Raw genomic sequence first — 12,833 nt, 5'->3', positions numbered from 1 at the left:
CCAGCCTGTGTGGTGCATGCAGGAAACATCAGCTGTAGACTCCGACTGCACTGATTCCCTGAAGAACACGCACAGTTGCTGCAGAAAGGGTCTAGAGGAAATTGGCCTGGCAGCAGACCACCTAAACCCCGTCTCAAGGGCCTGAGCACAGAGAGGGTACATCTGTTTCGAGCTGCTGCTGTGCCATGCAACTAGCAACACCAGCGCAAGTGTGCTGGACAGGAAATGCTTGGAATCTGGGTGAACGAGTGCAGAGATGTGGAGGTTGGATTAGACCCAGTGTAGCCTGTTGCAGGGCCGGACGTCCTACAGCAGGTGGACGGGAACAGGGAATGTATTGAAGGTTCTGGTTGGCAGTGATTTAGTGCCTCCGAATGGAGCCTGCTGAGCTGTGTGCTCTAGAAAGACTTTGCCATCACACAAAGATGTTTTCAGTTGAGCCTGGAGGAGAAAAAGTCTCACACAGTCTAAATGCTGGCAGATGGTGTGAGGGGCGAAAACACCTCGAGGAGGGTCGTGACACACATGCTGTATATTCATTCAAAGAGTTCCTTTAGCCGCACAACTGTGCGCTTCACCCGTAGACAGCAGAGGCCCTGAGTGTTTCAGCATGTGATAAACCTCCGGACGCTGGAGAGAGCAACTGTTAAAGTCATTTGTTCCTTTTCTTTGTGTGTCTCTTAGGTGATCTGTGTGAGGAGGTGATTGACCCCTGTCTGCCTGGGTTTGACCTCTGCCAACACGACTCCAAGTGTGTTCCCCTCAGTAAGGGCTACAGGTGAGTGTGTGAGCTCCTCTGGTCAGAACTTCACACGAAAGACAACATGACTTGCCTGTGCTGCCTGTAATAGAGCAGCAGTCAGGTTCTGGAAAGTAGAAGCTCTATTCATTTTCTCCATTAGGAAAGTGATTTTTAACAATACAAGACAGACCTGTTGTGAGCTCTGAGGATGTATGCTTTTCTTCAACCCAACTGTTCACATGAGTTCAACTTATTTTAAAAATAATTGTTTAATAGCAGAATTTGTGTTGAAAAACACACAAACAGAATGCTGTACAGAACATTCCACCAATCAGTGGTCCCACTCCCATGAAGCACTGCGAATGATAACACAAGTAAACACAACATGCAGTTTTTAAATGAAGTTTTTTATTATGAAGGGAAAACAAAATCCAAACCCACATGGCCCTGTGTGAAAAACTGCTTGCCCCCTAAACCTAATAACTGGTTGTGCCACGCTTTGCAGCAACAACTGCAATCAAGCGTTTGTGATAACTGGCAATGAGTCTTTCACATCACTGTGGAGGAATTTTGGCCCACTCTTCTTTGCAGAATTGTTTTAATTCAGCCACATTGGAGGGTTTTCGAGCATGAATGGACTGTTTAAGGTCATGCCTCAGCATTTCAACTGGATTTAAGTCTGGACTTTGATTTGGCCACACCAAAACCTTAATTTAGTTTTTCTTGAGACATTCAGAGGTGGACTCTGCTGTGTTTGGAATCATTGTCCTGCTGCATAATCCAAGTGCGCATGAGCTTGAGCTCACAAACTGATGGCCGGACATTCTCCTTCAGGATTTTCTGATAGAGAGCAGAATTCATGGTTCCATCAATTATGGCGAGTCATCCAGGTTCTGAAGCTAAAGCAGCCTCAGACCATCACACTACCACCACCATGTTTGACTGTTGGTATGATGTTCTTTTTATGAAATGCTGTGTTGGTTTTATGCCAGATGTAACGGGACACACACCTTCCAAAAAGTTCAACTTTTGTCGCTTCAGTCCACAGAATATTTGCCCAAAAGTCTTTGGGGATAATTAAGATATTTTTTGGCAAATGTGAGACGAGCCTTTGTGTTCTTTTTGGTCAGCAATGGCTTTTGCCTTGGAACTCTCCCATGGATGCTGTTTTTGCCTGGTCTCTTTCTTATTGTTGAATCATGAACACTGAACTTAATTGAGGCAAGTGAGGCCTGCAGTTCTTTAGATGTTGTTCTGGGTTCTTTTATGACCTCCTGGATGAGTCGTCTTTGTGCTCTTGGAGTAATTTTGGTAGGCCGGCCACTCCTGGGAAGGTTCACTCTTCCAAGTTTTCTCCATTTGTGGATAATGGCTCTGACCATGGCTTGCTGGAGTCCCAAAACCTTAGAGATGGCTTTATAACCGTTTCCAGACTGATACATGTAAACTATTTTGTTTTTTATGAATCGCAGCGTGATGTGTTGCTCTTTAAACATGCTTCACTTTGTCAGACAGGTTCTATTTAAGTGATTTCTTGATTCAGCAGGTCTGGCAATAATCAGCCCTGGGTTTGGCTAGTGAAATTCAACTCAGCTTTCTAAAATAATGTGGTTAATCACAGTTCTTTCATGATTTAATAGGAGGGGGCAAGCACTTTTTCACACAGGGCCATGTGGGTTTGGATTTTGTTTTCCCTTCATAATAAAAAAACTTCATTTAAAAACTGCATGTTGTGTTTACTTGTTATCTTTGATTAATATTAAAATTTGTTTGATGATCTGAAACATTAAAGTGTGACAAACATGCAAAAAAATTTAAAATCAGGAAGGGGGCCAACACTTTTTCACACCACTGTATATATATATGTATTACTATGCAGACAACCAACAACTATAAATGAATAGTTTTTTATTTCAATTGGCAGTGTAGTTCTTTCACTCACTAAAACTGGAAAGTACATAGTCATGTAATTTGTCACTTTGTCTTTTTGTCCAATTTTCATATAGTTTTTTGCTTGGTTTGGTTCATGGCTTATAATGCTTGAACAAAGATCCTTTTTAAATGCTTAAAAAAGGGGAGTCTTTCGGAACCAATGTTGCTGAAAAAGTGGGTGGGCACTAATGCACTCTATGGTTGAAGTCTCATTATCAATTCACTACCAAGTAGATAGTGTTTTAAACTTACCTAGTGTCCCCCTTTTGCTAGTAATTTTTGTAGCATCTAAACTGTTGTTGTTGTTGTTGTTTTCCTTCAGGTGTGAATGTTTACCGGGTTATGTTGGCCAGCACTGTGAGCAGGATTACAACGACTGTCTGGAGAACAAATGCCAGCATGGAGCAGAGTGTAATGACGCCATCAACGGATACACGTGTGTGTGCAAAGAGGGGTTCAGGTGAGACTCGTTCATTATTTACACTCACACGCGTGCATTAGCTTATTTAAATAAGCACACACCATAGAATTCTGTTGTTTCTGTTGTAAGTGAATTACTGTTAAAACTAATCTGAACCTAATCCATACCTCTACTCCTAAACGAAAAACTGCATTTTGAGAGAGAGAAAAAAATACTTTATTTAGGAATCATTTAGAATTATATTTTATAATAATAATATTATCCTAATATTTTAATAGTAATATTACATAGTATATTAAATATTATTATAAAATGTATTCAAAATGTTAATATTTCAGTTTTATTATATTTCAAGTAATAATACTTAAATATAAAAACTGTTGACACACCAAGCTTCTGTTGGTCCTTTGTTATATGATAGTGTGTAGTTAAATCTGATGAATATCCATATGGCTAATTATAACATTGGCGTGTGTGTGTGTGCGTGTGAGTGTGTGGCATGGTGCAGAAGAACAATAGCTCTCTCCCCAGCATCCCTCACTCCACTACGGCTACTAATTAAGGGCCTGATGGTGCCTTGAGCCCCACATTAATCTGGCTTACCACCCATCCTGACACTCCATCAATATTCTAACACTGTCTTCATCTCTTGTGTGAATTAGATTTAAGAAAGAAAGAAAGAAAGTTAAAAGTGCTTGAAAAATGGCTTATATTGTTTTCAATAATATACTAGGCATATGATGGTATAAAAGCTTTTATCATGGTATATTATCACGATATTGAAATAAGTTAACAGGTATAATAAACAAAACTATACATTTTTGTGTGTTGCTTTATTGTTTATAAATGTTCAAAGTAAACAAGAATTATAAAGTGCAATAGGTAAAAATGTATTAGTAAATGTTAGTCAATGCATTAACAATGAGAAATAGCTACATTTGTTACACTAGGCATCTGTTAATGTTACAGAACAATGATCACATTAGTTAATAAAACATACAACTGAATTTTCTTAGTATTCTTAGAATGCATTCGAAAAATCTGAGTAATTAATAATAATTTACAGTTTTTTTGAAGTGCCCATGATAACAGTATCATGCATTTTCATTATTGTGATATATCTTATTACTGTACATCTGCCCATGTCTATAAAATACTTAATATTCAAGAAGGTTTTCTGAAGGATTGTGTGGCATCAAAGACTGGAGTAATAATGCTGAAAATTCAGCTTTGCATTACAGGAATAAATTACATTTTAACACATGTGACCCTGGACCACAAAACCAGTCTTAAGTCGCTGGGGTATATTTGTAGCAATAGCCAAAAATAAATTGTATGGGTCAAAATGATTGATTTCTCTTTTATTCCAAAAATCATTAGGATATTAAGTAAAGATCATGTTCCATGAAGATATTTTGTAAATTTCTTACCGTAAATGTATCAAAACTTAATTTTTGATCAGTAATATGCATTGCTAAGAACTTCAAACTTTAAAGGCGATTTTCTCAATATTTAGATTTTTTTGCACCCTCAGATTCCAGATTTTCAAATAGTTGTATCTCGGCCAAATATTGTCCAATCCTAACAAACCATACATCAATGGAAAGCTTATTTATTCAATTTCGAAAAATTGACACTTAAGACTGGTTTTGTCATCCAGGGTCACATTCGAACAGAAAATTGTCACTTTAAACTAAAAATATTTCACAATATTATTTTTACTGTATTTTTCATCAAATAAATGCAGCCCTGGTGAGCATAAACAGTAAAAAATAATCCTAATTCTTCCAAACTTTTGACCCTCACCCTGTCTCTTTCCTTAGTGGGCTGTTCTGTGAGACTCCTCCACCGATGATATTACTCCAGAAGACGAGTCCATGTGATCAATCTTACTGTCAGAATGGAGCGCAGTGTCTGGTCGTGGAGGGAGAGCCCGTGTGCCGGTGTCCACCTGGCTCCAAGTGTCATAAGATGGTCACAGTGCACTTACTCGGCAAAGATACCTATCTGGAGCTCTCAGGCGCCAAGATCCGACCACCCATGCACATATCCCTCCAGGTATGCCTGTAACCACTTCCTGTAATGCTAAACAAAGGGTCCCAGATCAGTTTCTGGAATACAGACCTCACATATCACTAGCCTCAGGATAGTCTGCGTATCACCCGAACTCACATCTGCAGCCATGAGAAGCAATCTGCGTCTCTGTCTAGGTCTTTTTTCATCCGCAGTGCCTTGTCTAAGCCAGCTTTGGCCTCTTTGACATTATGAGAATGTCACCTCTTGTCCACCTGCGTGAATAATTCTTCTCCTGAGGACATATATTATGGTAATAGAGGTTGAGCCGGCTGTTATCCGTTGCAATCAGGGGCCCTGCATAACCGCTAGATCTGCTACAAATGAGCCTATCTTCTCACCGTCGAGAGGGCACACTAATGTTAATTAAAGTAGGAGAAATTAATAAGAGCTCAGTAGCTGTTTATCTCCTAGTGGACGTCAGCATCTCTCCGTTTCGGTTTCTTTTAGTGCATCTGCAGATCGAGAGGCCTTTGTGAGTTAAGTAATGGTGCTTTCTAAACCAAGTCATAATTTTGGGCAAGAAGAGAACATGGACAATGAGGATTTAAAATGAAACTGCAATGCTACGTGTTTGTTTATTCAAAAACTGGGTCAGTTTTTTCATTCAACACAAGTCTAAAATTCATAGGCCGTTCAGATAAGTGATGTCCAATTTAAAAGGTTTTAAAATGAAAAAAATAAATTAAAATGTGTGAAGGAATCCAAATACCATATTCATAAAATATACTCTTTTAACAAAAAACCTTTGCTCTAAATATTTCCTCTAAATATTTAATTGCATGCATGTTTACTATTAATTTAATTTACCTTTAAATATCATTAAATCCCTAGTAAAAAAGTTATATATTTGAAATACATTTATTTCATACAAAGTATGGTTCAAATCTATTAACACGTTTACCGACACATCGCTCGAGACTTGCTGATATAAAAAAATAAAATTAACATTTATTTGGAGTACTACTTGTGCACAATGCACATTTCTTAAAATGCACATTCTCCTAAAATGTGTCACTACTTAACGTCACTGTTGATGAGGATAGTATGATTTTTGAATAATATCAGTCTTTAAATGCAAGATATTTAAAGCGTACCTGAAGTAGCAATAGATCCACTTTAGCACAATCAAATATACTTCAATATATCTTTCGTTGGAATTCAGCACTACTTCTTCACAATTAAAGTGCATTAAGTACAAAATTAGTTGTTCCAATTTAGCAGACTTTAAGTATAGCAGTACAACCGCAGGGTTTTTAATTCAATACATACTGTATGTAAATGTATTTGAAGTACATTAAGCACAAAATACATTTATTTCAAATACATTTTAGTATATTTATTTTTCACTAACTTTTTGTCCAGTTGTTGACCATTATTGTATGAATTTTAGGACATTTACTTTTTACATTAAGTCATGTGTAAGAGTGTGACATTTCATCATTGCACTTCATCACAGCTTTCGCTCTGTTCGTGTTAACAGGCCCTAAAAGACAACACGCTCGGGAACTGCAAATATAGAAAAGCAATCAAATTAGGTTGCTTTTTTTTTCTTTTTTTTTCAGCGTTCTTAGTAAAACTGTGCTAAACAGCGTTAATGACTTTGTCCTCCTGTGACATATCCACTGACAGAAACCCAATACAGGGACACATTAACGGCCCATATGCCTGCAGGATATGAATGTAAGAAGTCCACTTGGTCTCAACTGATGTGTAGAGGGGCTTCCACACTCCATAAGCCATCAACTGCTCTTTTTTTCCTCTCGTCCTAGTGCTTATATATAAACGTGAGCTGTTTTCCATCACAGCTTGCTCGCAGGCGTTCTGTTTGATGCCCTCGACTAAACAAAGAGTTAAGTGTCAGGCCTGCGGCGGTTCTCTCTCGGTGTGCATGTTGTATTAAAATAGTGTGCTTATCATGCACTCTTGGTTGTTCTGTACATCCTTCTTTTACCCTTCCACCTCAATCTTCAGAAGTCTTTCTGCCATTTTCCTTCACTGATCTTTTGCTGTCTCTTTCCCATTACCCCTCTCTTTCTTTGTAGGTAGCCACAGATAAGGACAATGGCATTCTGTTGTATAAAGAGGACCACGACCCACTCGCCCTAGAGCTGTACCAGGGACACATACGTTTAATCTATGATGTTGCCAAGTACCCTCCAACCACAGTGTACAGGTGAGGATACGGCGCATACACACACACACACTTTGTAAGCGATATTTTAAAGATATAGCCACTATCATTAAAAAAATCTTAATCAAAAATCTTACCTTTATGTGCACAACACCTGTAGGGGCAGTAGAAAGAGGCATCTTAGTTTGTACTAGAGGTGTGCAATATTGACAAAAAATGTTATCTTGATATTTTGGGGATTTTTTCGATAATGATAATTAAACAATATGTTGTTACCTTGGCTGGTTTAGGCCTGTCATGGATAAATAAATATGACACTAAAACCGCCAGTAGGTGGCGACAATTCCCTGTCTGTACAAGTGATTCATTGAATCATCCATTCAAATGATTCATTCAAAACGGCTGATTCATTTAGAAATTAAGAGGTGGCTGTCTATATGAATGGATGTTTGAATCATTCAAACGATTCATTCAAAACAGATGATTCTTTCAAAAGAGCTGATTCAAGCTACTGTCATTATGAATGGATCATTGACTCAAAAGGTGTTCAAAAACAGATTCGTTCAGGAATGAAACAACACAGTGTTTCTTTGAGATGCACAAATGTTCTGCTCCAGCTTTGTTTGGAACTATTTTCATTGGTAAAACAGAAAAAAAAAACAGACATTATTGTGTGTAAAATGTAACTCGCTCGATATTAACATCTTATTTGTTGAACTCTTGTCAAAAATGATCACACTTGTGAACGCGCTCACTATTGCTGCACTACTGCACTATTGCTTGTGTGATATTACATAAACGTAATATCTTTTATTGGGGCATTTTAACTGCATTCTAATAGGCATCATCACACAGTGAATGCTTTTGGGCTTTCAGGATGTTTTTTATGTGTTTTTGTATGTACTCATACGTACTCTATCATGTCAGCTTGCATATTGTTTAAACAACAATTACAATATTATCACAGATGATAAATATCGCACACCCTTACTTTTGTACCTTATTTACCCCTAAAAAAGGGGTTACTCTAAGCGGTACTGCTATGAACCTTTTAGGGGTAGGTGAACTACAGAGTTGTCCCTTTAAGGGTAATTCACCACTGACAAGATGGGCTTTCAATAAAACTTGGCTGTCTATCAGTAGAAAAGCAATTTTTTAAATCGGTGCTACATGAGCAAACAGAGAAAAAGTGCTCTCGCCAATAAGGTAGGAAAACACCCATAAAGCACGGCTCAATCCGACTTAAATTTAATTAATAAATATTTTAATATAATTGAAAATGGTTTTACCCATGTGTACTATGTATATTTATTAGAGCATTGCATTGTGAATCAGTCGCAGGTCTCCAGTGCGCCTCACATGAGGAATGTTATTTGTGGCTTCCTATGTAGAACATTCCAAATTAGTCGCCTAAGAGGTTCCATTTTAGTTACGAAGTTCTCTTAGAAGTCAGCTGCCTCTGTAGCTCACCAGGTTTTGTAATAGACCCACAAACACAATCACACTTCTGTTCTACACAGTAAATAAACCCATACAGCCAGATGTTTTTGCAGCACCATAATCTAAATAGACATATACCACCCTAAATTATTTCAAAACATCAAACATACACACTCATTCATCTTCCATAAAAAATGACTGCGTTTCAAAGGAGGCCCCCCTGCTCTTGTCCAGAATAGTGCAGGGTGAAAAAGCCGCGTTTGCGGGTAAGTTTGCTCGCCGTTCTCAGGGAGGTTTAATCCCTGTAAGCTCGTGGCACATCATAAAACCATATAGGAGCTCCGGGTTTACATGACCTGCTTGAATATGCCTCAGGCGAGAGCTTGCTTCTCTCGCCCGGTTCCCATGTGAACGCTTCTGTGCTGCAGTGCCACGATTTCTATGCTCATTGGAGCCCCCATAAACACAGAGCTCTTAGCCCTCACCTCCTGCCCTTTCAGCAGACAACAGACTTGTTGAGTCTGGCGCAGATGGTGCCTGACTCCGGCCTGGTGGGTCACTGCGGATGTCATTAAGCGAGCACAGGCTCTTTAATGGGTTTCAAAAGCCCAGATTCAAGCTTTTAAATCCAGTCTGCACACAAACCTAATGACAGCGTACAGTTTCAAAGCGTTTCGAGATAGAAATCAGTGTCCTTTTCTGTTAAGAATGGGTATGTGGCGTAAATCAGGGTCTCTGGCATCTTTTTCATCTGTGTCTGATGTAGAAGTAGAGCGTGATCGTTTGTGACTGGCAGCTGTTTTAGCAGGCAGTAGACGTGAACAGCGGTGAGCCGGGTGCTCAGGCCGTGCCTGCCTGCTTGATGACTTTGTATTGATCCAGTGCCTCCCATTGCTGCTGCAGAGGGCCATTCTTCCCTTCTGCCTGCAGCAAGGGCTGAATCGATTGCTCTGTGAGGGAGTCACAGCATGAAAAATAACGTTTCAATCAGATTCCTTGTCTTTGCGGACTGAGAATACATGCACTTAATTCCAGTGTTTCTAGTAGTAATTGCAAGCATGCATTTAAAGCACTTGCACACTTTTTTGGCCTTTTGTTTAGAAGAAGATAAAGAGAAAAGGAATAGACTGTTGTTTCAAGTTGCATCCATCTTGGAATACTCCAGGCAGCTACTTTCTATGTAGTTAGCAGTACAAGTACAGCTTCTATCTCCTTGAATGGGGAATGACCAAAATCTCCAATGGTATCATTAATTTAGCTAAACCCTGCTAAGAGTTGTATTTTTCAGGCTGGTACGGGCAGAATGAGCGCTATATGAGCACCACAGTTTAATGTGATGTAGCAGCACATGTACTAACCACTTGGCTGGGACACAGTTGTGAACATGAACAGTTAAAGTAGACATAACACACATAGTTTGACAATCTCATGTTAATCTTGAGTACCTATAGGGTAGTATTGCATCCTTCATATCTCCGAAGAATCTTTAGTTGTATCAGATTTATAAAAGACAGATACAGTTTTACAGCTGTCGAGCTCCTGGAGGCGTGCCGTGGGCGGAGCTAAAGAGTCACAAGCATGCAAAGCCTTTGCGTAGCGATCATCGACATAAATAAAACAGGAACAAAAACTTATATATAGACATATAGACAAACCCAGCAATTGGGTTGTTTTCAACCAACAGTTGGGTTAAATGTTTAACCCAACCTTCTAGGCAGTAACCCAACTGCTGGGTCTAAACAACCCAATAGCTGGGTTAGTCCATATTTTACCCAGCACTGGGTTGTATTTAACCCAGCATTTTTTAGAGTGTATGTAATTAAAGCATCATGTAAATGAGTGCAGAAATGAAGATATTACAGTAGCCAGTTTTTACAATTTACATGATCTGGATCTTTATTATTGTTATTTTTTATTTCTTTGCCGTAAGAGCGTCTATGGTAATTAACGTTGGGCAAAACACACAAGGAAATGCGTTGTGAAAAAAATATTGTTGGCAAACACAGACATTCGCATTCGGACATGATTCGTTTTCTCAGAGGATCACTGAGTTTGCCGAAAAACAGTAGGTAATTATTACAGAGGTTGTGTGAGAAAAACACCGGCGTGGCAGATGCGGACTCGTACGTCTGTGAAACACAAATTTCTCTAACGACCCCCTGTAAAACTTAAATTAACTATAGCTAACATATTAACGAATTAAGCACGTTGATGGTTGTTGATGTGTGCGCGCTTTTTTCCGGAAAATAATGAATTCTGCCCTTTATGATGTCACACAGGGTCATACTCGAGAAAAAAAAAAAAAACAACTTTACGAAACTTATACGAACCCTGAAAGAGTGTCTTTGGCACAGAAATACTCCGTCATATTTCCAACTCGTTTTTGAGTCATGTTTAGCATGAGAATCCAAGTCAGAATGCATGAAATAGCATTAGACATCCCGTTTAAATTAATATGCAGTGGTGTGACTAAATGAAGTAAGTTTTGTTGCCAGGTCCCTGCTAAGTCCAAGATGTATCATGGCACCCACAGTTAATCACAGATCCATGCTCACCCTCTAATTATCTTGTTTTTCCCCAAGCGACATTGTGCAGTGTGGCTTTGGCATATCTGCACCCCATTGTGTTGGGGTAAAGAATGAGGTTCACATGTGAGGAGAGGAGGTGCAAGGAGAGAACATGTCCTTCCGTCTCAATTTAGATTATTTGGCAATGGTACACGTGTTCCAGAGTTCTCCATGTCATAGTTAGCGTTAACAATGTGTAACCAGAGCTAACAGAGCCAGCTGCTCAATTTGTAACCCGTCCTACGCCGCAGCGCTTGGACGTGGGTGCAGCGTTCGGGCAGCTCCCTTGCTTTGGTTTTCCCACCGTGGAAGCTGGAGTTTTGAGGCTGTGGTTGGAGCATTCCTGAGCCGAGTCTGGTTCAGTGGCTCTCTGCGGGTGCTTGACTTCAAATGTGGAACTGGGTCATAAAGACTCTGTGGGGCGAAGATCAGAGCAAAATTCCCATACCATCTACAGGTCTCGCTCAGCTCTTCTTACACCTCGTCCCTGCTGAACTTCAGCAAGAGATCCCCGACAGTAAAAACAAGGAATGCTGATGAAGAAAAGTGAAATGGTGAGAGGGAAAGGGCGGTGGAAAGAAGACAGATCGGACCCCAGAGACATGAAGAGCGACTGAGAGCCGACGAAGAGTGAAGGACACTTATCTCTGCAATGTGATCCTGCCTTGACGGAAGGTGTGGGTGAGGGGAGGGATGGAGAGACTGATAAATGCACTGGGGAGGAGAGCGACGGAGGCTGTTAACTAGCAGTAATGCCTCATTACCATGAGATGAATGCTCGGGCCCATGCAGCGTGTTAATGCGCTGCCCTTTACTAAATGTCACGCTAATATGAGTATTAGTTTAAGCAGCGGCGTGGGCAGTTCCTCAGCAGAAGCAGCGGTTTGTGGAAACATCGCAGGAAATTGAACGAGAATGTTAGAATTGCAGCACTCCCTGCCCCCAGCTCCTCAGCGTGGGCTCGCCATCCTGCGCCACGCCTAACCACAGCTCTCCAAATGCAGCTAATGTTTGGCATGTCAACCGGGTTTAACACTGAGCAGCACTAGGGTGAACAAGGAGGGGTCAGGGTATGTTTTTACGGCCTGTTTTCATTTCGCCCCAGATCAGCACTAAGTTCCTGTGTGAGCAGAATGTTTGAATGGGGGGGAAAGTATAGTGGTAATTCAGCCTGAACTGTGACTGGACATGAAGTAAGTTCGTTGGGTTTGAGAAGATTAAATGGTCGTGGTGTGCTAAGTCCGACAGCAGAAAGCACAGTCAAAGCTGAGGGATGCTAATGCTAACGGTCCACACACAAAGTTTTATTGTGCCTACATTTACCTTTAATGTAATTAAAGCTTAAATGTTTGTGAAATTGCACAGCTTTTTTAAACATCAGTCAGTCAAGCATTATAATATGATTATGAAAATCAAGCATTATTTAATGATAGAATTTTAGTAATTAAAATTAAAACTTGGTAACCATGTATGCATGAATGCATATTTGTCATTTTAACTGAACTTAGGACTGGTGGTGGTGCT

At 39.9% G+C, this 12,833-nt stretch overlaps 1 protein-coding gene across 1 annotated transcript in view; it reads left to right on the top strand.

Moving 5' to 3' along the window:
• Positions 1–12,833, top strand: part of slit3 (slit homolog 3 (Drosophila)) — a 174,755-nt gene that overhangs the window by 152,181 nt on the left and 9,741 nt on the right. Inside the window, exons 29-32 of the mRNA XM_058798199.1 lie at positions 685–778; positions 2,997–3,134; positions 4,919–5,153; positions 7,214–7,344. Coding sequence (XP_058654182.1) covers positions 685–778; positions 2,997–3,134; positions 4,919–5,153; positions 7,214–7,344 — 598 coding nt within the window. The remainder of the gene's footprint in view (positions 1–684; positions 779–2,996; positions 3,135–4,918; positions 5,154–7,213; positions 7,345–12,833) is intronic.

This window comes from Onychostoma macrolepis, chromosome 14 (assembly GCF_012432095.1).
Source record: "Onychostoma macrolepis isolate SWU-2019 chromosome 14, ASM1243209v1, whole genome shotgun sequence".
Classification (NCBI taxonomy): Eukaryota; Metazoa; Chordata; class Actinopteri; order Cypriniformes; family Cyprinidae; genus Onychostoma; species Onychostoma macrolepis.
This window is presented reverse-complemented; position numbering and strand designations above follow the sequence as displayed.